The sequence below is a fragment of the Meles meles genome, chromosome 5 (assembly GCF_922984935.1).
Source record: "Meles meles chromosome 5, mMelMel3.1 paternal haplotype, whole genome shotgun sequence".
Lineage (NCBI taxonomy): Eukaryota > Metazoa > Chordata > Mammalia > Carnivora > Mustelidae > Meles > Meles meles.
Window position 1 is genome coordinate 153,642,462 of NC_060070.1, and position 26,717 is coordinate 153,669,178.

Genomic DNA, 26,717 nt, shown 5'->3' on the forward strand with positions numbered 1-26,717 from the left:
TTTCGTTTCTTCAGTTCACATGTGGCCTTTCGGAGGCCCAAAAAGGGCAGTGAGGGGCCCGTCCGACCTCAGGTAGCCTTACCTAAAACACACACGCCGCCCTCTGTCCCGCAGCCATCCAGCCACAGCAGGGGCAACGAAGTGCAGCTGGGAAGTGTCCCTTCCTCGCGTGGATTCTCACCCAGTGGCTCCGGCCTGGGAGGTCCCCGCCGCTCTCAGCCTGTCTTGGGGCAACCCTGCCTCTCCCTGGAGAAGACCTGCAGGAGCAGAGTCAGGAGGAACAAGGAATCCTGGAGGGACTGGGCGCCCGAGCGAGATGGGGGCAGTTAGAGGAGAAACGGGAGTGATGAAGGGAAAGGGGAGATGAAGGATGAAGGAGGGAAGGGAAGAACAAAGTACGAAGTACACAAAGGAAGGAGAATCAGTCTGTATCAACTCCAGTTTAGTAATATCAGGAATATTTAGATCGATTTTCTGACTCCAGCATCACCAAAATAAGCATTAGGTTAATATTTTTCTCCATTTTGTAAGTAAGGATGTAAAGACAGAGTAAAAATAAATAGCTTCTCAGGTTATAGAGCCATAATATGTCAGCCTGGGACTCACACCCAAGTGTGTTCTGATCCCAATCCAGACCCCTCGGTAGCCTGAATACTAGCCCCCAAAGGTATCAGGCGTTAATCCCTGGAACCCAGACGTTATCTGTATGGCAAAGATTTTGCAGGTGTGATTAAGTTGCGGATTAAAGGGATTATCCCGGATTATTGGGTGGGCACTAAACACAATCACACCTATTCTTCAGGGAGGGAGCTGGGGGAGATTTTACTAAGAAGACAGGAGAGACACGAGAGGGACAGCGGAAGCCAGCAGTTGGAGTGGTGCCAGAACGGGTCACGAGTCCTTCTTTCAGTTTCCCACAACATGTTCCTCCTCTCCTTCCCAGCCCTTACCAGATGCATCCTTTAATACCCATATTTCTGCAACCATTAGCTCAAGGCCTTCTAGGCTTTTTCTATCAAGCACCTCGAGATTCTTCAAGTCTCTACACATTACCCATTTTCAAAGCCACTTTGAGATATATATGAAACAGACATATAGATATCTGTATCTATTTATGTATATCTGCATCTCCTGTTAAGGATACAGATAACTATATCAATATATCTGTATTTATGTGCATATATATAGAGAGAGAGAGACAGACACAGAGAGGTGTATTGTAAGGAACTGGCTCTCCAGATTATGGAGGCTGAGAAGTTCCAAGAGCTGCCACCAGCAAGCTGGGAACCCAGGAGAGCTGCTGGACTTCCTGTGTGAGTCCGCAGGCTTGAGAACCCGGGGAGCTGATGTTGTGAGTTCCACTCTGAGTCTGAAGGCAAAGGACTAATATCCCAGCTCAAAGACACAATTCTTTCTCTTTATATATTTAGGTAGGTAATATGCGGCTCTGTTTGATCACACCAGTAATACACCGTATGATTATACAATTCAAGAGCATGGCTTTTGTGTCATAAAATTCAAAGTTCTTCACATCGCCTAGAAAGGGGGGAAAAGAGGCAAAATGGCTATTTATGACTAGAATCTGATATCTAGATTCTAAATATCAGATCACTTAGATCAATGATCAAAGTGTACATAACCACCAACCTTATGGGAATGGGGGAGGGGGAGTAAACATATACCAAACCGTTCAAGAGAAAACAAGAAAGAAGGATATAGAACAGAAGGGACAAAATACACACCTAACACAGAGACATATACAATGCTTGAAAGTAAAAAGATGGGAGTTACTAAGCATAAATAAACCAAAATAAAATTAGCTATGTTGTTTTGGGACAAGGTAGATTTTATGACAAAATGGATAACCAAGGATTTACAGAAAGTTTTTGTAATGATTAAGCATACAATTCACCAGGAAGATAACAGGTACTCTAAATTTGTAAGCACCTAGTAACATAACTGATAATATATAAGTTAAAAATGGACAGAAATCTACAGAGAAATATGTCAAATCTGCACATCACAGTGGCAGACTTTGACATACGTCTTTTAGTAATCGATAGAAAAAGCAGGAGTGAGTAGTGACGGGTGAGATTTAATCAACATGTCTATCAAATTAGACCTAGCAGACAGTTACAGAACATCCAACAACTGCAGGATACAGAATATTTTAACACAAACAGGGAATGTTTATAAAACTCCCCTGTGCTGGGCTATCAGCCAACTACCTGTACGTTTCAAAGTCTGAAATGATACAGACCATATTCTCTGACCACATGCAATTAAGCCATTATTCACCTAACAAATGACTAGACTATTCCTACATACTTGGAAACTGAAGACTATTATACCATAAAATAATGTATGTTTATAAGATGACATCAGAATGGAAATTACAAAATAATTTTTCCTGGGGGAAAAAAGTTTTATGCTTTGAAAATACATTTCACATTGGTTGGGCCATTCACTCTTCAGAGTAGAGGCCTCCAATGCTAATAGCTTTCCAACATGTCCTTGATTTCCTTCAAATAATGTGTTTTTCTTCCTCTCCCACGTTTTTATGTTCTTCATGGCCTGCTTCTGGACTCTAGGAAGTATTCTGAGCTGAATGATAATAAAATTATGATGGCAAACATTCTGGGCTGCACGCATGGAGGAAATTAAAGAAAACGGAAGGAAGGAACTGTAAGGGTAGAAGCGAGAACTAATGAGACAGAAATCTGACATAAAAAGAGGCTGACTTAACCAAAAACTTTAAAAAGATTACTGCTACTGAAAACTCTGTGGCAAAAGTGATCAAGAAAAATGGAGAGAAAGCACAAATAGCTCATATTAGAAGTGGACAAGGAAAGGGCTTGCCTGGCTCAGTTGGTAGAACATGCAACTCTTGATCTTGAGGTTGTAAGTTCCAGCCCCACGTTGGGGGTGAAGTTCCCTTAGTAATGATAAAAAAGAAATGGACCAGGAGACATCACTTCGTATCACTTGATATCCTACAGGGGTTAAGAACACATACATCATGAACAACTTAATGCCAATGAATATACGAGCCTAAGTGAAATAGGCAAATAAGAAGATATAACTATATCTTTTCTATATTTATTTCTGTAATAAATACAACATATGAACAATAATTCAGTGCTTAAAGATATGTGATCTATTTTTAAAAATCTTTCACAAATAATTTTCCAAGTATAGATGACTCTACTAGTAAATTCTACCAAACATTTAAAGAAGAACTGATCATGAGCTCACAGAAAATATTCCGGAAGAGAGCAAAAGAATCCTGAATCATGTTATGAGGATAGAGTAGCCATACTGTCAAAATGTGACAAGGACAAAAAAAATATGACAAGGGACACCTGGGTGGCTCAGTCAGCTGGACATCTGCCTTCAGCTCAGCTCATGATCCCAGGGTCCTGGGATCAAGTCCCACAACAGGCTCCCTGCTCAGTGGGAAGCAAGCTTCTCCCTGCGCCTGCCCTGCCTGCTGCTCCCCCTGCTTGTGCTCTCGATCTGAGAAATAAATAAATAAAATATTTTTAAAAATATATGACAAGGACATTATGAGAAAGAAAAGCCATAGGCACAATCTTTTTCATGAACATAGGTGCAAAAATCCTATACTCAATCTTAGTAAACCGATTAAGCAATATAAAGTTGGATTTCTGCCCCCAGGAAAGCAAAAATGGTTTAACATTCAAAGTCAAGCAATGAATACACCAATTTAACAAAATAATGTCACAGGGTCCTCTCGATACGTGCTTCAAAAAGCATGTGATAAAACTCGGAATTGATTCATATTTTAAACGTACAGCAAGCCGAGGAAAGAAGAGACCTTTCCTACCTGGTGGAGTATCTAACGCATGGCCGGTACAACTGTCACGCTTCACGGTGAAATTTCATCACTACCTTGGAAATAATATTCAAGGAAAGGATGTCTCTACCTCAATTCAGTATGTGTTGGCAGAATTAGACTGTGAATTTAAAGCAAAACGGAAATTTAATGTACAAATATTAGAAACAAATGAAACTGTCGTTAGTATACCTTGTAAGCATATAATTTAAAAAGAAACTAGCAAATAACTATTATCATTTTGTGATCTTAGCAAAGTTGTTAGATAAAAATTAACACAAAATTCACTATATTTCTATATAGTTTTCATAAACCACAAATTTAAGCTTCATTTTAAAAAATAACATAACCAAATACTCAGCAGTGAAGTTAGCAAAAGATGTCCTACACTGTTTTGATGAGCAGTGTTAGTCTCAACTGGTACGTGTTTGAAGAGTCCTAAATTAATCTTTACTATACACGTTAATGAGTTAGAAGAGTCAATGATGTAAGAATGTCATTTTTTTAATAATTAAAATAAGAAATATTTTAATACAATAGCTTCTCAAAGTCAAAATTAATGCAAAAAAAAATCCATGATGAACATTATTAAAGTTCTAAATAAGTACCAGTGTCCAGCTGAGCCACATTGGAACCTAAGGTAAAAAGAAAAATGTGGAGCGGTTCGGAAGGGGCCCTGGCGAATGGGCGGAGGTGCGTGGTGGAGCGGTGTTTGCAATGGCTGCTACTGTGAGCTTGGAACTTGATCCCATTCTTTTTTAAAGCACTAGGCTTCTTACATTCAAAGAGTAAGGATTCTGCAGAAAAGCTAAAGGCACAACTTGATGAATCTTTGGCTCGGGGCATTGATTCAGGTTACCGTCCATCTCAGAAGGATGTGGAGCCCCCCAAAATCTCAAGCGCAAAACCTGTTTCTGTTAAACAAGAGCCCAAAACATCATCCAGTCTTCCTTCTGGCAATAGTAATGGCAAGGCCCTCACAACTGAAAAAGTAAAGAAGGAAGCTGAAAAGAGATCGGCTGATAAAATGAAATCAGACGTCACAGAAGGAGGTGATATTCCAAAGAAACCTAGATTGGAGAAACCAGAGACACGGTCCTCTCCTGTTACCGTCCAAACCAGCAAGGATTTAGCCATGACTGACCTTTCCAGTTCGGAGGAGACTAGTGCTGATGATTTTGCCATGGAGATGGGATTGGCCTGTGTTGTTTGCAGGCAAATGACGGTGGCGTCCTGTAATCAATTAGAAGAATGTCAGGAGTGCCGTAATCTCTACTACCAAGATTGCCACGAGCCCCAGGTGACAGACAAGGAAGTGAATGACCCTCGTCTTGCGCGGAATTGTGCTCGATGTACCAGACAAATGAAAAGAATGGATCCAAAAACTCAGAAACCACCACAGAAACCAGCCCCCACAGTCGTTTCTGTCGCTCCAGCTGTCAAAGAGCCATTGGTTAAGAAACCAGAAACTAAACTCAAGCAGAGACAACTTTCCTAGCATTTAAGAAGACAGAGGTCAAGACATCCACGGCTATTTCAGGAAATTCTTCTAGTCCCAATGTTTCCGCTTCGGGACCTAGTGGCCTAACTGGATGGGCAGCTTTTGCAGCTAAAACTTCCTTCTCTGGTCCATCAACAGCGAAGCTGAATTCAACAACCCAAAATAATAGTGGGAAGCCTGCGACTTCCTCAGCTAACCAGAAGCCTGTGGGTTGAACTGGTCTGGCGACATCATCTAAAGGTGGAATAGGTTCCCAAACAGGCTCCCGTATCAGCACTGCACCCTCCGTTCCACTGAAACTGCCTCCGCCTCTCACTTTGGGCAAAACTGGCCTTAGCCGCTCCATTAGCTGTGACAATGTTAGCAAAGCGGGTCTTCTAGTCCAAGTCGTTTAGCTCCAGGAAGCACCAGCCAGCTCAGTGGGAAGGGAAGTAGTGGGACAGCAGGGCCCAGGGTAAGTACCACTAGCAAAACCACTTCCGAATCCAGCAGCTCTCCCTCAGCACCCCTTAAAGGTCCGACTTCACAGGAATCACAGCTCAATGCCGTGAAGCGATTACCGATGGTCAAGAAGAAAGCTGCGCAGAAGAAACTCAAGATGTGGCCAAGTAGGTTTTTATGTCACATTACCCTAAAACCTTATTATTAGAACATAAACTGTAATATACTATAATTTAATAAAAATCTTCACAATAAAAGAAATATATGTATCACTATAGATATGTTTTTGTGGATTTTGAATAGTTAATTTTTTCCAGAACATTTAAACGTTGAAAAAATATTGAAAAAACAAAATCTCAATATTGAACAATCAAAAAGTATTAAAACTCACCATGAGCTTAAATATTTTGTTGATAACACAGAATGTATTATAGTTTTACTTCCCTGGCTATAATAGAACAAACCCAACAACATTTTTTTTTAAAAGATTTCATTTATTTATTTGACAGAGATCATCACAAGTAGGCAGAGAGGCAGGCAGAGAGAAGGGGGTGGGGGAAGCAGGCTCCCTGCTGAGCAGAAAGCCCAATGCGGGGCTTGATCTTAGGACCCTGGGATCATGACCTGAGCTGAAGGCAGAGGCTTTAACCCACTGAGCCACCCAGGAGCCCCCCAACAACATTTTCGAAATCTTCTTTGCTTATCTCATTTTCAGTTGTGAGAACTGCGATCCTTGACAATTTCTCTTGGAAAAGTAACAATCTTTTAGATATCTTTTTAAGGCCACTAGTTCACAAAAATTGTTCCAACCTAACTTTAACATTATAAAATGGATTCTACCCTGGTTTAATTTTTAAAAAGCTCTGTGTGTCATGGTTCAAAGCAGCTAATAAGCAAAGGCAGGACACCACACCAGGAAAGGGACAAGAACACAGAGAAACAGCCTTTGGGGTGCGCTGGCATGCAAGGTGTGCTGAAGGCCGCCAGGCAAGCAGGGCACAGAGCTTTCTGGCCCTGCAGTATCTACGGCAGACACTCAGGAGCGGCAGCCCACTGGGAGAATCCGAAATTAACATCAAAATGAAGCAAGGGCCTAAATGTGAAACATTTTAGCTACAGAACTTCCAGAAGAAAACATAGAAGATTTTTGTGATCTTGGGCTAGGCAGAGTCCTTAGACAGGACCCCAAAAGCACAATGCATAGTAGAAAACTTATAAACTGAACTCTATTGTTCTACTCTTTGAAGGACACAATTAAGGGGCTGAAAAGACAGGACAGAGACGGGGAGAAAATATTTCCAAGTCGCATACCTGATCAAGCACTTAAATCTGGACTATGTAAAGAACCTCCAAAATTCAATATTAAGAAAACAACTCAATTAAAAAAAGGGCCAATCGGTTCAAACATACAGACTGCTGAAGACATACAGATGGCAAATAGCACATGAAAGATGTTCGGGATCGTCACTCATGAGAGAAACGCAAACTAAAGCCACAGTAAGATACCACTACCCCTGAAATGCGAAGACTGATCACACCAAGGGTCAGTGAGCACATACAAGAACTACAATTCTCACACTGCCGGCGACCCTCACGGGAAGCACTCCGGCCCGTGAACACAGAACTTTACGTTATGAAGCCATTCCGTTCTCAAGAGACAGGGAAGCACGTGTGCGCGTGAAGACTTGGACACAAAAGCTTACAGTAGCTTTGTTTACAGCCCGATACGAGAAGCAACCCAGATGCCCACCAACAACGGACTGGATAGACAGACTACGGCGCAGCTACACAGTGCAATGCTGTACTGCTCAGAAGGGAACTGTGAATGTAGGCCCCAACACAATCTCAGAATGGGGCGCCTGGGTGGCTCAGTGGGTTAAGCCTCTGCCTTCAGCTCGGGTTGTGATCTCAGGGTCCTGGGATCGAGCCCCGCATCAGGCTCTCTGCTTGGCGGGGAGCCTGCTTCCTCCTCTCTCTCTGCCTGCCTCTCTGCCTACCTCTCTGCCTACTTGTGATCTCTATCAAATAAATAAATAAAATCTTTAAAAAGAAAAAAGGATCTCAGAATAATTATATTTAGTAAAAGAAGCCAGACAAAGAAGAGTATACACCTTGTGATTCTATTTCTATAAGAGTCTAGAAAATCAAACTAACCTAAATGACAAAAAGCAGATGTCATTTCTATCCAAATCATTCTATAAATTCAATGCAAATCCTAAGCAAAGTCCCAGATTTCCCAAATTTCCGTGGACTGAAAAAATGATTAAGAAATTTAAATGTGGCTGGGGCGCCTGGGTGGCTCAGTGGGTTATAGCCTCTGCCTTCGGCTTGGGTCATGATCCCAGGGTTCTGGGATTGAGTCCCGCATCGGGCTCTCTGCTCAGCAGGGAGCCTGCTTCCTCCTCTCTCTCTGCCTGCTTCTCTGCCTACTTGTGATCTCCGTCTGTCAAATAAATAAATAAATAAAATCTTTAAAAAAAAAAGAAATTTAAATGTGACTAAAATCAAAAACACAGTAAACAACAAGAGTTGGAGAGGATGTGGAGAAAGCAGAGCCCTCTTACACCGTTGGTGGGAATGCAAGCTGGTGCAGCCATTTTGGAAAACAGTATGGAGAGTCCTAAAAAAATTAAAAATGGGGGGTGCCTGGGTGGCTCAGTGGTTAGATACCTGATTTGGCTCAGGATATGATCCCGGGGTCCTAAGATCGAGTCCCATGTGGGGCTCCCTGCTCAGTGGGAAGCCTGCTTCTTCTCTCCCACTCCCCCTGCTTATGTTCCCTCTCTCACTGTGTCTCTCTCTCTGTCAAATAAATAAAGTCTTAAAGAAAAAAACTTCAAATTGGGACTACCCTATGATCCAGTAATTGCACTACTGGGTATCTACCCCCCAAATACAAAAATACTAAATCAAAGAGATACGTACATGTCGATGTTTAAAGAAGCATTATTTATACTTGACAAATTATGGAAGCAGCCCAAGCGTCCATGGATAGATGAATGGATATAGAATATGTGCTGCTGGGGCGCCTGGGGGGGCTCAGTGGGTTGGGCCTCTGCCTTCGGCTCAGTTCATGATCCCAGGGTCCTGGGATTGAGTCCCGCATCGGGCTCTCTGCTCGGCGGGGAGCCTGCTTCCCCTTCTCTCTCTGCCTGCTTGTGATCTCTCTCTCTGTGTCAAATAAATAGATAAAATCTTAAAAAGAAGAAGAAGAAGAAGAAGAAGAAGAAGATGTGGTGTCTCTCGCTCACTCTACACACACACACACACACACACACACACACAGGAATATTACTCAGCCTTTAAAAAGAATGCAGTCTTGCCATTTGGAAATGCTAAATGAAAAAGTCAGTCAGAGAAAGGCAAATACCATATGATCTCATTCATATGTGGAATTTAAGAAACAAAACAAACAAAGGAGAAAAAAAGAGACACACCAAGAAACAGACCCTTAACTCTAAGGAACAAACGATGGTCACCAGAGAGGAGGTTGGTGGGGGATGGGGGAAATAGGTCATGGGGATTAAAGGACACTTACCACGATGAACACGGAATAAGGTACAGAATTGCTGACTCACTATATTGTTCTCCTGAGACTAATATAACACTATGTTCATGATACTGGAATTAAAACTTAAAAACTTAAATACAAAAAACCTGGAAAAAATTTAAATATAAGTGGGAATGGTCAAAAATAGTCAAGACGTTTGAGGGGCTAGGAGAACTTGCTTATAAAATATAATTGCTCATTAAAAGCTACATTAAACATTGCTATCTTAAGGATGAACAGAGCAATGGAAAGAAATAGAAACAGACATGTGCATACCACAACACTTGATTACAATGAAGAACACTGCAAATAGAAAAAGAAAGGATTCTTAAAAAATAAATAGTGACGACTCAGTTGGAATCCATCAGGAGAAAAATTAAAATGTTCCCTCCACCTATGTCATATACAAAATCTCTGCCCATTCAAGTCTTCGGCCTCACTTCCACCGAAACAAGAAATACAGAGGGAGAGAACCAGATGACTGAGGAACCAAAGAGGCAAACAGGACAACTGGACTTGTGTCTTCAAAGATGCCCTAAAAAAGCACTTTAGTGGCATTGTTTCAGATTTAACGTAAAAGATGTGAAAAATACATTAGCAATCCATAACAAAACGTGAACCTTGGGAGGCGCCTGGGTGGCTCAGTCGGTTGTGCCTGCCTTCGGCTCAGTTCATGATCTCAGGGTCTTGGGATCGAGTCCCGCATCGGGCTCCTTGCTCGGCGGGTGTCTGCTTCTCTTGGGCAGCTCTCTCTCTGCCTGCCTCTCTACCCCACTCATGCTCTCTCTTATTCTCTCTCAAATTAATAAATATTTTTTTTAAAAAACCGAATGAATCCCAGTTGGAACAAAAATTATAGTCAGTATAGGAACTGTTGGATGATTTTGATTATGGAATGAATGTTAGAATTTGGGGGGTTTTTAATTGGTATCCGAGGAAGAATCAGATATCTGGATCAGATATCATAGGTAGAATATGTTGTTCTTAGGATCTAAGTTACTGATGTAACATGGTAATGTATCCGTATGTGTGCAACACACTTTCAGATGATCCAGCAGAACAAGCAAACGCACACAAGTGCACATAAGTTAACAACATCAATATTGCTGAAAGCACGAGGTGGCTAATCCAGGGATCACGTTTCTTTTTTTAAAGCAGGCTCCATGCCCGGCGCGCGGCTTGAACTCATGACCTGAGGTTGAGAGCCGTGTGCTCGCGACTGAGCCAGCCAGGTGGCCCCCCACACTTGTATTTTTCCAGTGATCATGTTTCTGTTTTGTAAGTGTATATTTTTTCATTTCCAGAATAAAAGCTTGTGAATAAATGAGATCTAGGAGTATTGTAGATATAAATGTGGAAGGCTAACCAGTGAAGTTTGCAGATGACAAATATCTCTGTGACCTGGGGATTAAGAAAAATGTCTTGGATAACACACAAGAAACACTGATTATAAAGGGAAATTTTTTTAAACGACTGAAGAAACGTGTGAAATTCTGCTTACCTAGTGCATCAAGAGCGCAGGTGCCTTCGTACGCTCACAGTATTTTGTCCGACTATCTAGCTACTGTGCAGGGAGATTTCTCAAGATCATGAGTACATAGATGTGTCTAAGGAGGAGGTAACCCATTTAAAATGTGGGTATACTCTTCATGTAGTGGGAGAAAAAATTCAGCTGACTTTTTTTCCTTTCCTTTTTTTCGGGGAAGAGTGAACACTCCCATTAAGCTGGAGCACAATTTAGCCAAGACAAGAGGAACGGGATCAGCGGAGAAGCCGCCTGCGCTTTCCGCTGACCGACCCCACAGTTGCTCAAGTTTGCTGGGAAGGTGACTGTGCTCCCGGGATCTGGAGCGAGGACACGCGGGGCACTTTGGCAGTGCCTTCTGCTTGCTTTAGCACGCCGAGCCTTGGTCGGTGAGGTCAAGGAAGCCCAAGCGCGTGCCTAGATGAGTTTATGTGTTATGCTCGTGTTGCCTGTACAAGGTTACCGATCACAGAACTGTTCTGCCCGCCACACTTCAATGCACAGACACAGAGATGCACGGATGTGGTTCAAGTGCTCTGATCCTGAGTTCAGAGGACGGATGTGGGTGCTGCCCCTTCAGCGGTACGCACAGGGCCTGGACCCACACAGCAGCGGCCCTACTCAAGGGCTGGGGTTTTTCAGAGCCCAAACCAGGAAAACCAATAGCCGGTGACGAGAGAGAAACTCAGAGCTCCCGGGATATCTGTCTTTGTTTCAAAGGCTCTGAACACCAGCCAAGTCTCCAGGGGAAAGAAGCAGAGTTGATGTGAAGTAACACTGCTTCCTTGTCGTCGATTAACCTGGCATTTTCTTCAAGTTCTGCATTTATCTCTTCCTTGTTCCCTTTCTGCTATAATTTAGCTTGCAAACACACCCACACACACTCACAAGAAGTTAGTGGCAGGGCCAGTCACGAATGTCCGGCAGGTCCCGGGTGCAGGCAGCAGGGGACAGGGACTGCAGAATTTGTGTTCCCTCCACAGCAAGGTCAGCACATGGCACACCAAGTTTAAATCATTCCTCGCAAGGCTGAGCAGGGCTAGCCCCTGCCGCCCGGGGATCTGGGAGTGGCTCTGGAAGGCCTTCTTAACAACCCCGCCCCGATGCTGAATTCACTGATCCTCATTCTTTCTCCTATTTTTCCCCCATTTCTACACTTTATACACTTCAGCAATTGTGTCTACAACTGCTCTCTCTTCCTCCCTCCCTGCTGTGCACAGGGTAAAAAGTTTGGATTTAGGATTTAAACAGACCTGGTTTTGAGTTCTTTCTAGCTATGCAATTTTGAGCAAAAATTATGTAATTTTTATGTATTAGCTTTTTCTTTGTAAAAGAACACAATGGTACTGACTTTTAAAATAAAGATCAAGAAATTATACTTGAAAATGTCTGGCCCGGAGTAAGGACTTAGGGAATGCTCAGGTAAGTCCCGCTGTTTCTTTGTCTTCTTCCTTCCGATGAGGGAGCAGAAGGCAAGCTGAGGGCAAAGCAGAAGCTGACACCCTCCACACCTCATGGATGTGTGTCAGGGACAGTCCTCGGGCGCTCCTGGCTGCCCTAAAGGAAGAATAGAGAGTTAACTTGTAGAGATCATGATCCTTCAAGACCGGAGTCTCCCTCCGTTTGCAAATGTCCTAGTGATTTACAAGGAAGAGCCTTTCTCACCAACAGCCTAAGTTCCAGAGACCCAGAACTCCGTTCCTGAAGCCCTAACAGCTTCCCCTCCCTAAAATTAGGGGAGGCTGAGGCAAAGGGAAATGTAAATAAAACTGAATTTCTTTTAAGCCTGCAGCCCATTGACAAGGACGTGGGATGGGAGGAATGTAAAGTTCCTCCAGGAAGCTCCCAACTGTTCTCCTGTTAGTGCCTCATTAGAGGGAAAACGGCCTGGGCTGGTGGAGCGCCAGGCCTCCAGTTTCCGGAGCGTCCTTATCAGCATATGAAAGTGCTCTCGGAGGCTCCCTTTCCCCACATCCCCAACCCCCTGGTATATAATCACCACCACTCAAGACCCCCCGGGGCAGCAGCTCTTTCTGCCCACAGGTCCTGTCCCCACGCTTTAATAAAATCACAGTTTTACACCAAAGACATCTTAAGACTCTTTCTGGTCATGGCTCTGAACCTCACTTACATTCTAAACCTTCATCACTTGCCTCCTTCCCCTTCTTTCCCTGCTTATCTCATTCGCCCTCTGACCTGCTCTATTCCTTTTGTATCCATGAGGTTTTTTTTTTTTCTTTTAAACTTTTTTTTGACGACTTTATTTATTTGACAGAGAGAGAGATCACAAGTAGGCAGAGAGGCAGAGAGAGAGGGGGAAGCAGGCTCCCTGCCGAGCAGAGAGCCCGATGTGGGGCGCGATTCCAGGACCCTAAGATCATGACCCCAGAGGAAGGCAGCAGCTCAACCCACTGGGCCGCCCAGGCGCCCCTCTATCCATGAGTTTTAAGAATTCCCCCACCCCGGGTGTCCTTAGTGTGTTACTTTTAGTTAAAAGTTTACTACGGAACATCTCAAACATTACAAAGGGTAGAGAGGAGGGCACGGTTCCCCTCACGTAGCTCTGCGGTCAGCGGGGACGAGCTCAGCAGCTGGCTCATTTCCTCTTGTCTAGGTCCACATGCGCTCTCCCCACAGCCCCGGCCCTGCCCCAGACACATCCTCACAGAATCATTTTGAGACAAATCCCGACCATCATACCACTTTGTCTGTGAGTATTTCCTGCCTCTGGTGATCTTAGCTGCAAAGAGCGCCCACCATGTCTCTGGGCGTCCCTGGGACACTGCACAGAGGTTCGAGGTCAACTCCTGCCCTTTCACTGCCCTGACACCCTCTCTCCCGTGCCACAGGCCAGCGGGCTGTAGGATGGGGGAGGAGAAGCCAAGTGGTCTTGGTCTCGAATTGGTTGTTCCAGATCTCAACCGACTGCCACGGAGAGGGTGCGTAGAGGGTCTGTGTCTGTCTGGTCCTGGCACTGAACCTGGACAGGGCAAACTTTCCACCTTCCTGAGCATCTGGTTCTCATGGATACAGTTGTGGCCCGGAAACCTAGATGACGGCATGACACAGCAGAGCTCGAAATTCCCAAGATTTCTTAATTCTTACTCTTGTTTCTCAATCGCCTTATAGGTAAAAAAAAAAAAAAAAAAAATGATCAAATCAGGTTCGGAGGTGATCAGAATTTCTCAAAACCTGGGAAAATGAACGAGGATGTTAGCCTTAGAAGGGACTTTGGTGATTTTCTGATTTATAAGGGGGTAAACTGAGGCCAAGGGAGGTGTTTTCCCAATGCCCCACGGTGCTGTTTGCGTGGAGTTGCTGGTGACGGCTGCAGGCTGTGCTTGTTGATATGGGCATATTTATTCCTGCCCCGGGAGCAGCGAGGGCAGAAGGCACAGTCTGGAGACTTTGCCGGGGGCATGGAGGGCTCGGGTTTGACCCATGTGGGCTCCTCAGCTCCCGGTGATTGTGCATGGACAGGGAGCTCTCTCCCACGCGCTCCCCCAGTGCATTAGGACGGGAGTAACGGACGAGAACACTGCTAGGGGAGCACACAGCCTTCCTCTCGCTGCCTCCCAGCCTAACCCCCAGGAAGCAGAGCTCTTCAGCCTTCCTCCTCCCTCCCTCAGCGACACACCCTTCGGAAAGTCTGAGTGAATCCTCAGGGCCACGGCCAGCTTTGCCCAGAGGAGAGCCCCGGACATCAGCATGTTCAGGGGAGGAAGTCAGAAGGTTAAGGAAACATGTGGATGAAAATTAAATGCAAAAGGACAGGGGCCTCTCCAGGACTTTCCTTCATTTCCAAACATGTTCTATGGGGAATAGAGCTGAGTGTGGAGAGACAGATGGATCTGAAGTAAAAACCAAGTTTATGGTCTAGGTCTACACTATTCTGAGACTTTGCCCAAGTCATATCCCCTTCTGAACCTCACTTTTCCATTGCAAATTCGAAGAAAGAATGCATGTCCTATGCAGCCCTCCTCAGTGGGAGGGCTAAGTGGGATCACTGATGTGAAGGCCATTCGTGAGCTACAAATCTTATAGAAACGGCACTATTATTTCATTGTTGCAGATTTAGGAATAGGTCTCATGCCTCACCCTTGCACCTGGAGTAAGAAAATCCTGGAGGTCTGCGTGGGGGTCCCACACGCCCACAGAGATGATCTATTTCAGGGAAAATATTTAAGTAAAACTGCCCCCAAGTAAATGGGGACAAAACCTCTAGGGCAGGTTTGGGTTGGGAGGCTGGGTTTGAATGTGGGAGGAAAAGGAGGACAACATCTTGGCAAAAGTCGAACTTGCTTCCTTTATGGTCAGAGAAACCAAACTCTATTACTTTTAGCTAAAACCCAAGAAACTTGGCATGGATTTTCAGGTAGCATGAAGTCATTTCCAGGCTAGGAGGGAGTGTGAGGGCCACCCACTAGCTGCGTGACCTTGGGTGAGAAAGTTCTCCTTATAAACGTCCTAGTGCAAGGAGTCTGAGTGGGAAAAAGCAGGCAGTAGTTAAGATGTAGGGATTTTTGACCCCCCTGCCTAGCGAAGATTAGGGACCACTTGCAGTTGTAGGACTTTTACAGTCAGAAAGTGACAAGCACGGCAGTTTAGATCCGGACAGGCTTTCCGCCTTAGAGCTGTGGCTCAGGTCACGAACACTTCCACTTGTGATCTTGTTTGATAAAATTGCATTCCGCAGCCTCTTGGTGGGCGAAATAGAGAGATAATTCGGGGAGGGGGCACGGGAGAATCCCAAGGTCCTCTGGATAATGACCTCCAAGATGAAGAATCTAAGTCCAACCAAGTGTGTTTGAGGGAGTGTGAGCACTTTGCGGGTGTGCCAAGAACACGGGAGGGAGTCCTGAGGGGGAGGGCACTGTCCGGAGAGCCCCGGGACCTGCGTGTCCGGCTCTGATGCTTTCCTCACCTGGTCAGCCCGACCTTGCCAGTGGTGCGGGGTCAGCAGGCAGGTGTCCAGAGCCTGGAAGAGAGAAGATGAGCTGGAGATGGTTTCCACGTTCCAGGAAGGAAACGGTGGGGTTTGATCGTCGGCTCCAGCAGAAGGTGGAAGACAGGCAGTGGCGTTGCTAGGGGCAGGTGGACCCAGACTGGAAGTGCCCCTCCGGGCCTCCTGGGGAGATTTCCGGAGACTTCTCCAGGACAGAGTTCTTGTCTCCGGGAGACTACAGCAGTGGGACACACGGACTGAGGGAGATTTTAGGCCCCTAGATCTGACCTGTGAGGCAGAGTTTATGACGCAAGTTTCTCTTCTCCTCTGGGAGTTCCTGTGCACTGAGCAGAGATTAAATGGCAAAGAGGCAAGGATTTAAAACAGTGTGCGGGAGCAGGGCATGTGGGAGCAGGACTTTGGGGATACGAGTGTTTCTGTTTGCCCGCTGGTTTCTTCATCTGTTGAGTATGGCCCGCTGACCTTGGGGCCACGTCCAGGGCTTGGCGAATCATCTTTATTTTCTTCTACTTAACCCTGTTGAGTTCACGTTATTCTCCCAATTTTACAAGTAAAAACCAGAGGCGCAGAGGGTAAGTTGCCCCAAGTCCCGCAGCTTGGGCAGGAACAGTTAAAACCGTGACTGGGGAAGCTCCAGCTTCCATCTCCAGCATTCTCGCATTCTCGGAGCAGGGAGAGAGGGTCCAGGCGGGGGAGTCAGCACAGAGGCAGACACACCCCACGGGAAGCAAGCGGGAAGCGGAAGCTGGCTCAGCTGCCTGGGCTCAGGGAGCTTTGGGGCCAGGTCAGAGGTCATTGTTTTGGGCTCCCCTTCTCCCCTTCCCAACACTAACTAGACTGGAGGCCTCTGAGGAGGGATGTCGAATCTGGGAGAACAAAAAGCTTCTGTTTTCCAAGAGAGCTCAGGAATGTTCAACTCACAGAACACAGCCTGATGAGTTTTGGGAGGAGGAGGAGGCAGCCGTGGAGGCTCTGTGTGTGGCCCTGGGGGGCCGCTGGGGGCAGAGGAGCTTACAGCAGGGCAGGGGGAGTGACCCCAGCGCCCTGGCTCGCAGACCCTCTGGGGGGAAGGCTGTGGGAAGATGGGGGACTAGATGGGAGGTGACCTCCTCAAGGAACCCAGAGTTCCCGGCATCTCCTTGTCACTCACCTTGGCCTGCGGAGCCCAGGGTGGGATTCCAGACTCTAGGGACAGCCAGCGCACGGACTTTCCCCCTTGTTTTACTCATTCGCCTCTTGTCGTCAGGGCCCTCAGCCTTCCACGATGCAGAGCTCTTTCCTCGCCAATTCCCTCGACAGCTGGGAAAGTGGAAGTGGACTGGGGACAAAAAACAATTTTTAAAAAATTAATATAATAAGGGGTTATTAAATGGGTTAAAGTGGGTTAAATGTCTGAGTCTTGATCTCAGGCCAGGTCTCGATGTCACGGTCATGAGTCTGAGTTTGGTGTGGGCCTACTTAAGAAATATATATATATAATAAGACAGTCATTGCACAGCCTAATGATGATAAAGTGCCACCAATTTAAGAGTTTGGTTAGCTCAGACCTTTGAATCTGATGTCCAAATGGGGGGGAACCTAAATGATGTTTTAAGCTTCAAGGGGCTAATAACCTGATGAGGGACGCCCATGTGTTTCAAGAACACAAAGAACAGGAATACCAAACATACTTTACCCACCGGGAGAGGGGAGGGAGAATGGGATTGGGAGTTGAAGTCTGGGAACAATACACAAAACTAGAGAGGGGCCTTGCAAGGACAAATGACCACGAATTCGGGAGTACGATGAACTCTGACCCCACACTTGGGGACCAAAAGTAGACTCCCTTGGGGGCAGGGGTCTGATACGTCATGTAAGTGGGAAATCCCCCAATTCCTAGGCTCCGGTCAGTGTCCCCCATCCAGTCCCCGTGTTAGCAGAGCTGCAGCCCAACAACAGCGGCATTTTTCTTCTGGAGGAATTTGTGTCTCCTGTCCTCGTCCGTTTCCGGCCCTGGGGCTCCCTGAGATGAAGAGCACTTTCAAGAACCACATACGCGCTCTGAATGGCGGGTTATCCCCCAGAAAACTGGCAGCAGCCGGTCCCCCTCCGCGGTCTGGTGCCCAAGGGCCGCCTGACCGGACCCACGCCCCCCAGGCCAAGTGCCTCCAGGGCTTTCCGCTCCGGCCAATCTGATAAATGCGGAATGCATCTTTGATCGTGGGTGAGGAGAACACCGTCTCCCAGCTCAGACACTGAGGGGTCGAGGGCCTGCTGCCTCGTCTGCAGGGCTGGCTGCTCTCCTGATGACTTGTCGGCCCTTGAAGGCAGTGGGTCATGAACATAGAAAGGGGCTTCCTTCGCCCAGATTGAGAGCATCTCTCCCTCCTCGGCTCGGTTTCCTTCCAGCTCTCTTGGAGAGGTCCTCGGTGGTCCACACATTGAGCAATTAGGAATGGGATCTGGGCCGTCTCTGTCGGCTGTCTGCAGGGACCCCACTGCAAAGCTGGGGTGGCCTTGTCTGCGTCCACCCTACTCCCCATGCAGGTAAGACACACAGTCATCTGCAAGAACCATGGGTGCATGCCCTCACCTTTTCATGATTCTGCCAGAATTTATATGTCCCAGGTCCGCGCTGCACCGGTGAGCACCGAGTGCCCACCGGGTGTGTGTGGGTGAGGGAGTGGTTTAAATTCTACGTCCCCACTCATGGCCCAGAAGTCCTTACTGCCTCGCGATTGGCCTGCGCGGGCTTGGCTGGTATATCCGAAGGCCGCCGGGGTGAGCGAGATCTCGGCCTGGAAGACGAGAGCCACAGACAGCAGCCATGACTGTGCAGCCGAGGGCCTCCTTCCTCGCACTGGTTCTGCTAGTCAGCTCTCTGCAGACCCGCGCCAGGCCTGATAAGACAAGGGTGAGTGACCTCCAGACAGGCCGAGCGACTGCTCTGTCCTGCTCCTCCTTCTTGTAAGACTCTGACCTCTGCTTGCTTTCTTCTTGTGGTTTTCCATTAACCTTTCTCTTTTGGCCTCTTCTTGGACCCTAGAGACAGGTGCTCCTTGAGCTGCATACCGGGAGGGAAGTCTCCTTATTGTGGTCCTTGCTCTCCTGCATCTCTAGTAGGGTGGCCACACCGGTACCTGCGTCGGCGCTGGGCCCGAGGCGCAGGAAGGCAGCAGGCGTCACTCTAGGGGCAGGGTTCGGAGGAGAGAGTGGGCTAAGTCATCTGGGCTGCAGCACACTGGGACAGCTAGGACGAGGAGGAAGGAAACCAGTGTGGAAGTCTTACAGGTGGATAAAGTCAGAGAGGTAATCAGAGAAACATAAAACACAGGCAAAACAATTGGAGGTCCAGGGGCACCTGGGTGGCTCAGTCGGTTAAACATCTGCCTCCTGATCAGGTCATGGTCTCAGGGTCCCTGGGACTGAGCCCGGTGGGGAGTCTGCACCTCTCTGCCCCTCCCCCCTCCCATGCGCATGTTCTCTCTCTCTCTCTCTCTCTCTCAAACACATAAATTAATCAATCATTGGAGGCCCTCAAGCAGCTGGATTTAGAATCCGGACTCTTGGATTCTGGCCCCAGTCTAGTCCCAGTCCACGGCTCAGCCGCCTTACTGGCGAACGGCGTGTGCAGCTGCGGGGGTGCAGCTGTGGGAAGGGACGCAATGATCTGGGTGACCTGGAGGCAAAATGGAACCATGAAGGGAGAGGCCGGCAACCTTTCATCCGGGTAGTGCAGCCATCCCTTCTGGTCTTGGACAAGTCCCTGTGCCTTTGTTAGCCTCTGCTTTCTTTCTCATCTTAAATCTGTGGGCAACAGTATGTACCTCGTGGGCGTATGAGCAGTGATCCTGACACATAGAATGTGTTCCGTAAAGGGCAGCGCCGGTAAGCCCTTCCTACCTCTCTGAAATTGACGGGAGGACCTCCTGGCTGACACTTTAGTTTTGAGAATTTTTGTGGCTTTTCTGTTACTCAGGGCTGCCTAACTGGGTATTAGACCCTGGGCCCTGGGCTGTAGCACTTGCTTCATAAAAGCTGAGTCTGGAGGCGTCGGAGATGTACCAGACGGACTTAAATAGGCTTGAAGCAGCGATGAATGTCTGGAGCCAGCTGGCCTGAGAAGGGCTCCCCAGGTCCCGAGTCTCTCTGAATCCCCACACCCTAGTTACCCAACATGATATTCAGTAAATGCCACTGCAGTAGCAAAGGGAAAAAATAAGAGACAAATTCTTAAAAATATTTAGGTTAGAACCAGCACCATGGAATGGATGGATGCTTTGACACAGTGTACTCTCCGTGCCTGTCTCAGTTTTGCTGGTATCTGTTCGTGTACACACTCCGGGGAACGTGCGAAAGCCTGCGTGGGGAAGCCACCTTTCTGCCCAGGAGCTGGGAGCGAGTTCAAGAGCCTGCTGAGCTAGTGAAGAAGCAGTTGGCCTAGAAGGCTGGAGAAAGTCTGGTTGCTTGTATTGCATCTGGACAGGTGGTGGTTGGCTAAAATCCTTTCCAGTCCGTTGGATTTCCAGGGAGCCCAGCTTCCTCCTGGTTTAAGCCTGGACCTTCCTTAACAGATTATGACCTTCTTCCCTTTCTCAGATCAGTTCCTCGGCCTTTTCCTCACCATGTAGATAGGCGGTTTCCTTCTCACACTTTGTTTCATACTCCCCGTGCTCCCTGAGCAACTGGCAGCAGCTTTCCCAATGTCAGAAAAGGGTCCTTCCCAGACCCTATGTGGCTAGAGTGGAGGAGGAATCGGGTGGGATCTGCCTTGGAGAGCGATTTAACCAAAGAACAGGCAGCGAGGACGTCCTGGACAATTCATTTCTTTATTACGGGATTTACTCGTGTTAGGTGGAATTCCGCCCAGATGAGCTCAGGACACTTGGGGAGGAACGGGGCAGGCGGAGCCATGCTGGATGTGAGGACGGGCGGGCTGAGGAGCTCACGCTGCAGCGGCTGGGTGCAGCCGGTCGGATTTCAGTGGCTTTAGCAGGTGGACCTGTGCCCTCCGCATCTGCTGGTGGGAGCTACAGACAGTTTCAGAGCGGTGCCTTGGAAGACCATCACACCAGAGGGACAGGACAGAGAACACTATTTAAGGCACGGCTAAGATCAGGTTCTAGAATGTTAAATGGGGAAGGCCCCCTGAGGACCTGGAATCTAGATAATGTCTTCGTTTTACCAATGGGGAAATTGAGGGCCGAGGATAACTGCCCAGGTTCACAAGAGACCTTGATAGCCGAGCTGGCTTCTGACTCGCAGGCCAGAGTTCTCTCCACCACATATGCAATCTGGAACCTTCCCTTCCCTGGGTAACTCAGGCAGGACACCTCCAACCCAGAGCCAATGAGTAGCCTCATTTGCACAGAGGCATGAAAGGCAGTGAGCTTCCCTTTCTGGCCTCGCTTCCTTCTAGTGCTCCCACCCCAGCAGGTGGGTCTCTGCTCCGTTCCTCTTGTTCAGTGCGTCTCCTGCCCTCCTGCCTCTCCTGCGGTAATGGGACAGGGAGATGGACTATTGCTCAAACACCAGTGGCTTCCAAGTCACCACACTAAGCCTCAATCCTGTCATACACCCGTAGACAACTCCTGTTTGTTCCTGGTTTGTTTTCAGGCAACACAGGCACCACTCTGAGCGCTTTGACCGCGTACACAGACGTTAGGAACTGCTGTGACTAATATCTTCCTTTCTCTAACTCTTCAGGTGCACTGCTACAAAGACGTGAATGGCACCATCTACGACTACGAAGCCCTCACTCTGAACAGAAACGAGCTCATCCGGTTCAAGCAGTACGCGGACAAGCTCGTTCTTTTTGTCAATGTGGCCACCTATTGTGGCCTGACGGCCCAGTATCCGGGTAAGACTGCGGAGCCACATCTCCTCGGGACTGAATTTTCTGGCTCATTATATTCTAAATCGTAATGAGAACGACAGTCTCATTGCACATCAGAATCAACCCTCCTGATCAAGGGACTTCCTTCCCTGATGTCAGGAGCCCGCCGGCAAAGGCCCGCAGGCCCAGTCTGGCAGGGCTGCCTTTGGAAACAAAGCTTTATGGGAACACAGGCCTGCCGCTGCACTTACACGCGATTTCACGTCTCCAGGCAAGGGAGCAGTTGCCGGTAGTGGTGATGGAGGCCGCCTGCCTGGCCAGGTCTAAGGTGTTCACTGTCTGGACCTTTACGGAAAGTCTGCTGACTCCTTCCCTATGTCCTGCCTCTGCTTTGCTCCTGAGCGTTCCAGGAGAATCGACAAATCTCGGAGGGCTAGGAGCCTCCACAGATTCCAGAAGTCTCCTTGGTAAATACCAGAGACAGGATCCAAGTTTGTGAGACGCTCCCAGGGTTTTACAGGTCACCTACAAAGCAGGGGGGTACTGGGGGTTCATATGTGCAGCCACGTTTGCTGAGAGCTGGCAGAGCAGGTGGGGAAGGAGGCGGGCCAGTGCCTCCCGGATGGAGACACCCCCATCTGCCCTACCCAGGGAGGAGCATTATCTTTCTCATACCTCAGACCGTGTCGTTTAGAAGACGATGAACAACAAGCAGGATGAAGGGCGCCTGAGTGGCTCAGTTGGTTAAATGTCCAACTCTTGATTTCAGTGCAGGTCTTGATCTCAGGGTTGTGAGTTCAAGCCCTACTACAGGCTCAGTGCTAGATGTGGAACCTAGTTTAAAAAAAATAATGAATAGGATGAATTTTACCAGAAATAGAGGGACTTATATTTAAACTAACAAGAATTTCGTTTTTTGTTGTTGTTGTTGTTTTTTAAGTTCATTCTTTTTTTTTAAAGATTTTTATTTATTTATTTATTTGTCAGAGAGAGAGAGAGAGAGAGAGGGAGAAGGCAGAGCGGCAGGCAGAGGCAGAGAGAGAAGCAGGCTGCCCACTGAGCAAGGAGCCCCATGCGGGACTCGATCCCAGGACCCTGGGATCATGACCTGAGCCGAAGGCAGCGGCTTAACCAACTGAGCCACCCAAGCGTCCCCATTTTTTGTTGTTTTTGATCACGTTTTTAGCAGGTAATATATTCACAAGTCTCACAAGTTATAGAATCAAAAATTGAGAGTGAGAAGTCTTTCTGCCTCCTTCCTCCCTTGAGATGACTGGTATTATCAAGTGTACAAAATACACGGGTAGAGTTTTTTCCTGCACCCCCCAGTGGCAGAATAACATGAATACTACTTGCCACTTTGCTTTTTCTTTTAATAAAAATACTTTAGAGTTAAGACCATCTCCTCTTTCTTAAAATTGAATAACATTGTGTTGGATCATAACTCATTTTACCAGTTTACAGTGACTTCAAAAGTCAATGTACTCAGTTCCCACTCTGTACATAACAGACAAGGACACTAAAGAGTGGTTGCTTAAGGACTGGAAGACAGGATCCCCAATTTATTGTCTTTTTACCAGAAGGAACTGATCATGTACAGTGACTAAAGATGGGGAAGGATGTAGGGAGAGGTACTGAGGAACCATACAGAATCAGGAAGGCGATCTGTAGCTTGTGAAAGAGAAGGAAAGAAAGAAAGGGAAAGGAAACGAAAATAAAAGAAAAAAAAAGAAGGGAAGGGAAAGAAAGGAAAGGAAAGGAAAAGAAGGAAAGGGAAGGGAGAAGGAGAAGAACAGGACCCGGGAAGTACCAGTTGACCAGTAGGCTGCACAGATCTGAGTGGGACTGGCTAGTGTTTGGCTGGGGACTGAAGTCATCTAGCCCAGAAAGTGCTGGCGATTAAAAATCTGAGCAATCAAACTGGAAAACAGTGAGAGAAGGCAGGTGCAATCGTGTGTTTTGCCATGTCGGTGAGGACCGTTAGGTAGAACGTATCGTTCACATCCTGAGGATTGTTGAAGAACACCAGGAAGCTGGGCCTGGAATTTCTCTGGTTCTCTTTGCACCTGTCAGGTTTATCTGTTCCACCCAAGGCTCCCAGTCTGTACGGAGGAAGGAAGCACATTCTCATCGGTGTCTTTTCCTTTAAAAAGGAAAGCTTCAGTCTAGCAATTACCCCGCTAGGGAAGGCAAGCTCTTATGAGTGTATGGTTAACAAAAGGTACGACACAAAATTGACAATTTTAGCCATTCCCATTACTGGTCAGTAGTGTTAAGTGTTTTCACATTCTTAAGAAACAGATCTGCAGAACATTTCCATCTTGTCAAGCTGAAACCATACCTGCTAATGACACCTCCATTCACTTTCCACGAGCACTTGCAACATTTACGTCAACAGGAACCTGGGGAGGTTCTGAATAATAACGATGACTGGGGGCCACCTCAGAAGAAGGGACTTCTCAGAGAATTCTCTGCGACGGGACCTGGTCATCCCTAGTTTTCAGGAAGGGCCCTCAGCCGGTTCTGATATGCTAGACACTTGGGACATATAATAGAGCCCTTATGATAAAGGGCTTTCAAAGGCGTGTCTGGAGCTCCAGCATCTAACTTCCGCCCGCTGCTAAGAGTCTTTCCAATTAGAGATTTTCCCTTCCCAAGGCCTCTCTTTCCCTGAAAATGGGCCAGATCATTCTCTCCGCAAGGCAGTCTCCGGCTGCCCAGTAAGGCCCAGCGGCCTCCTTACTGCCCCTTCTCTAACCCACAGAACTGAATGCACTTCAGGAGGAGTTGAAGCCCGCGGGCCTGGTTGTGCTGGGCTTTCCCTGCAACCAATTCGGAAAGCAGGAACCGGGAGACAGCTCAGAGATCCTTCCGGGGCTGAAGTAAGTGCCTGCTTGCAACCCCAGGGGAGGCCTCCATCTAGCTTTCTTCCGTCTCCAGTCTCCAGCGCCTCTCGTACTGGGGACTCCCGGGCGGGTGGGCATTAGGCGTACCTGCAAATGGACATCAGCTTTGTTTGACCCTGATGTGAGTCTGGCGGTGTCCAGAGACCTCCTTCTCCCTGGGAGCGTGATCTGGGGAACCAGAGAGGTGCAGGAGCACGGACACAGCTGGAATAGAAGCAGCGCGGGGGGCCCAGCAGAACAGAGGAAAATGATGGGAACCAGGGGGCCCAAAGTCCAAAATGGCCTTATTTTCCCTTCCCAGCCCTGTTTTCCACATCTGCCCTTCTCCCTGTCCCTCCCATGGCCCCATGGTGCCCCCCTTAGCTTGCTCGCGTATGTGTGGAGCTTCCTGGGAACATTGTGCCTCGTTGCAGGCACGTCCGTCCGGGGAGAGGATACATACCTAATTTCCAGCTTTTTGAGAAGGGGGATGTGAATGGCGAGAAAGAACAGAAGGTCTTCACCTTCTTGAAGGTGAGTGAATTACTGACCCAAACCTCCTAGCACAGAGCTGGTGCGGTGGAAATGGACCCAAGGCTCATGCCTGGAAGTGGCGTTGGGTTCTTGGCAAGAGGGCTCCACATTAGCATAGAGACTGGGGTTTAATTTGTCAGTATGTCTGAGATTCTGGCTTTCGTGATGGAGGGGGCTGTGGAGAGTGGTCGTGTTTCCGAGGACCACCCTCGTTTGCTCACTGACATTCGTTCATATAAGGTACGTTTGCTGGGTATGAGGAAGTTTGCTACGGATATAAAGAAGGGGAGGTGCCTGGGTGGCTCAGTCGTTGAGCGCCTGCCTTCGGCTCGGATCATGATCAGGGTCCCGGGATCAGGGTCCTGGGATCGAGCCCCTGCATCGGGCTCCCTGCTCAGAAGGGAGCCTGCTTCTCCCTCTCCCGCTCCCCCTGCATGAGTTCCCTCTCTCACTTTCTCTCTGTCAAATAAATTAAATCTAAAAAAGAAGAAGAAGAAGAAGGATAAGACACAGTCTCTGGTCCTTGATGGGTTCCTACTGGAGAGGGGGAAGTAGAAATCAACAGGTTAATACCATGTCATAAGCGCCTTTTGTGAATCACTGACTTTTAGATCCAGAGAGCTGAAGGCTGCGAGGGTCCCTAACCACCAGCTGTTAATTGTTCCTAAGTGCTGGATGGTGAGCCCGGATAGAGATGTTTATACACCCTCAGCAAACTGAAGAAAACAGCACTGTGTAAGGAGCTTTCACAAACTCAACTGACTCATAGGGCTTCCCTTTATTCTAAGATTAGGACCTATATGCAATTTATTCTTACAATGTTCTTTTTAAAAAATTAAACGATGAAGTGATGCTGTTTCTCTAAAGTTTTGTTATTTGACAAAACAAAATGTTGGAAGTCCATGTTGGTTCCAGAGATAGTTTTGGAATGCTACTGGCCCAGGAGCCCTAAGAGCTGGGAAACTAACCTAACATTCTAACCTAAACCATTGGCTTCGCAGAAAAGGAAACTGACCATCACAGAGGTGACGTGTCTTACAGTGGCGTGGCTTTGTGATCACAGGGGTCACAGGGGAACAGAGGAGGGAATAGACTTTTGCTGTTACATCTATAAGCATCCAGATAGCTGGCGTGGTGGCAATCCGGAGGATTTGTTAAGCATCACAGGAAATCAGAATGTCTAGCCATGGGAGGGAGCAGATTCCCTCTGGGTAAAAATAGCAGAAATGATGCTGTTTGTTCCGTCTCTACTCCAGCTCTCCTGCCCTCACCCCTCGGAGGTTCTGGGCTCTTTGAGACACATATCCTGGGATCCCGTAAAGGTCCACGACATCCGCTGGAACTTTGAGAAGTTCCTGGTGGGGCCCGATGGAGTCCCTGTCATGCGCTGGTCCCACCGGACTCCTGTCGGCGAGGTCAAGGCGGACATCCTGGAGTACCTGAAACAGCCCAACAGTAACTAGCGAGGCCGACGGGGGGGAGGAGCTGCCCTGCTTCTTCCTGGAAGACCTTCTAAAAAATGCCACATCTCACTAACCCTCTTCGTACACGGCCTCCCCTTGACCAAATCACTCCATACCACCAGCGTCCCCACTCTCTACCGAGCAGAGTCGTGCAGAAGGCGACCGCTATTCCTCCTTGCGA

The 26,717-nt window shown here is 47.6% G+C and overlaps 1 protein-coding gene and 1 pseudogene across 1 annotated transcript; both read left to right on the forward strand.

Moving 5' to 3' along the window:
* Positions 1–4,564: 4,564 nt before the first annotated feature.
* Positions 4,565–18,036, forward strand: LOC123942270 (annotated as a pseudogene).
* Positions 18,037–18,645: 609 nt separating this feature from the next.
* Positions 18,646–26,536, forward strand: LOC123941501 (epididymal secretory glutathione peroxidase-like). Its single transcript, XM_046004785.1, has 5 exons — positions 18,646–18,732; positions 21,525–21,678; positions 24,419–24,536; positions 24,974–25,073; positions 26,330–26,536. Exons 1-5 carry the CDS (start codon positions 18,646–18,648, stop codon positions 26,534–26,536), a joined length of 666 nt encoding a protein of 221 aa, XP_045860741.1.
* Positions 26,537–26,717: the final 181 nt, after the last annotated feature.

Coding starts and splice junctions, on each gene's coding strand:
- LOC123941501 (XM_046004785.1), top strand. CDS start 18,646: ATGACTGTGCAGCCGAGGGCCTCCTTCCTCGCACTGGTTCTGCTAGTC. Junction 21,679..24,418: donor CCTGACGGCCCAGTATCCGG/GTAAGACTGCGG, acceptor TCTAACCCACAG/AACTGAATGCACTTCAGGAG. Junction 25,074..26,329: donor AGGTCTTCACCTTCTTGAAG/GTGAGTGAATTA, acceptor TCTCTACTCCAG/CTCTCCTGCCCTCACCCCTC.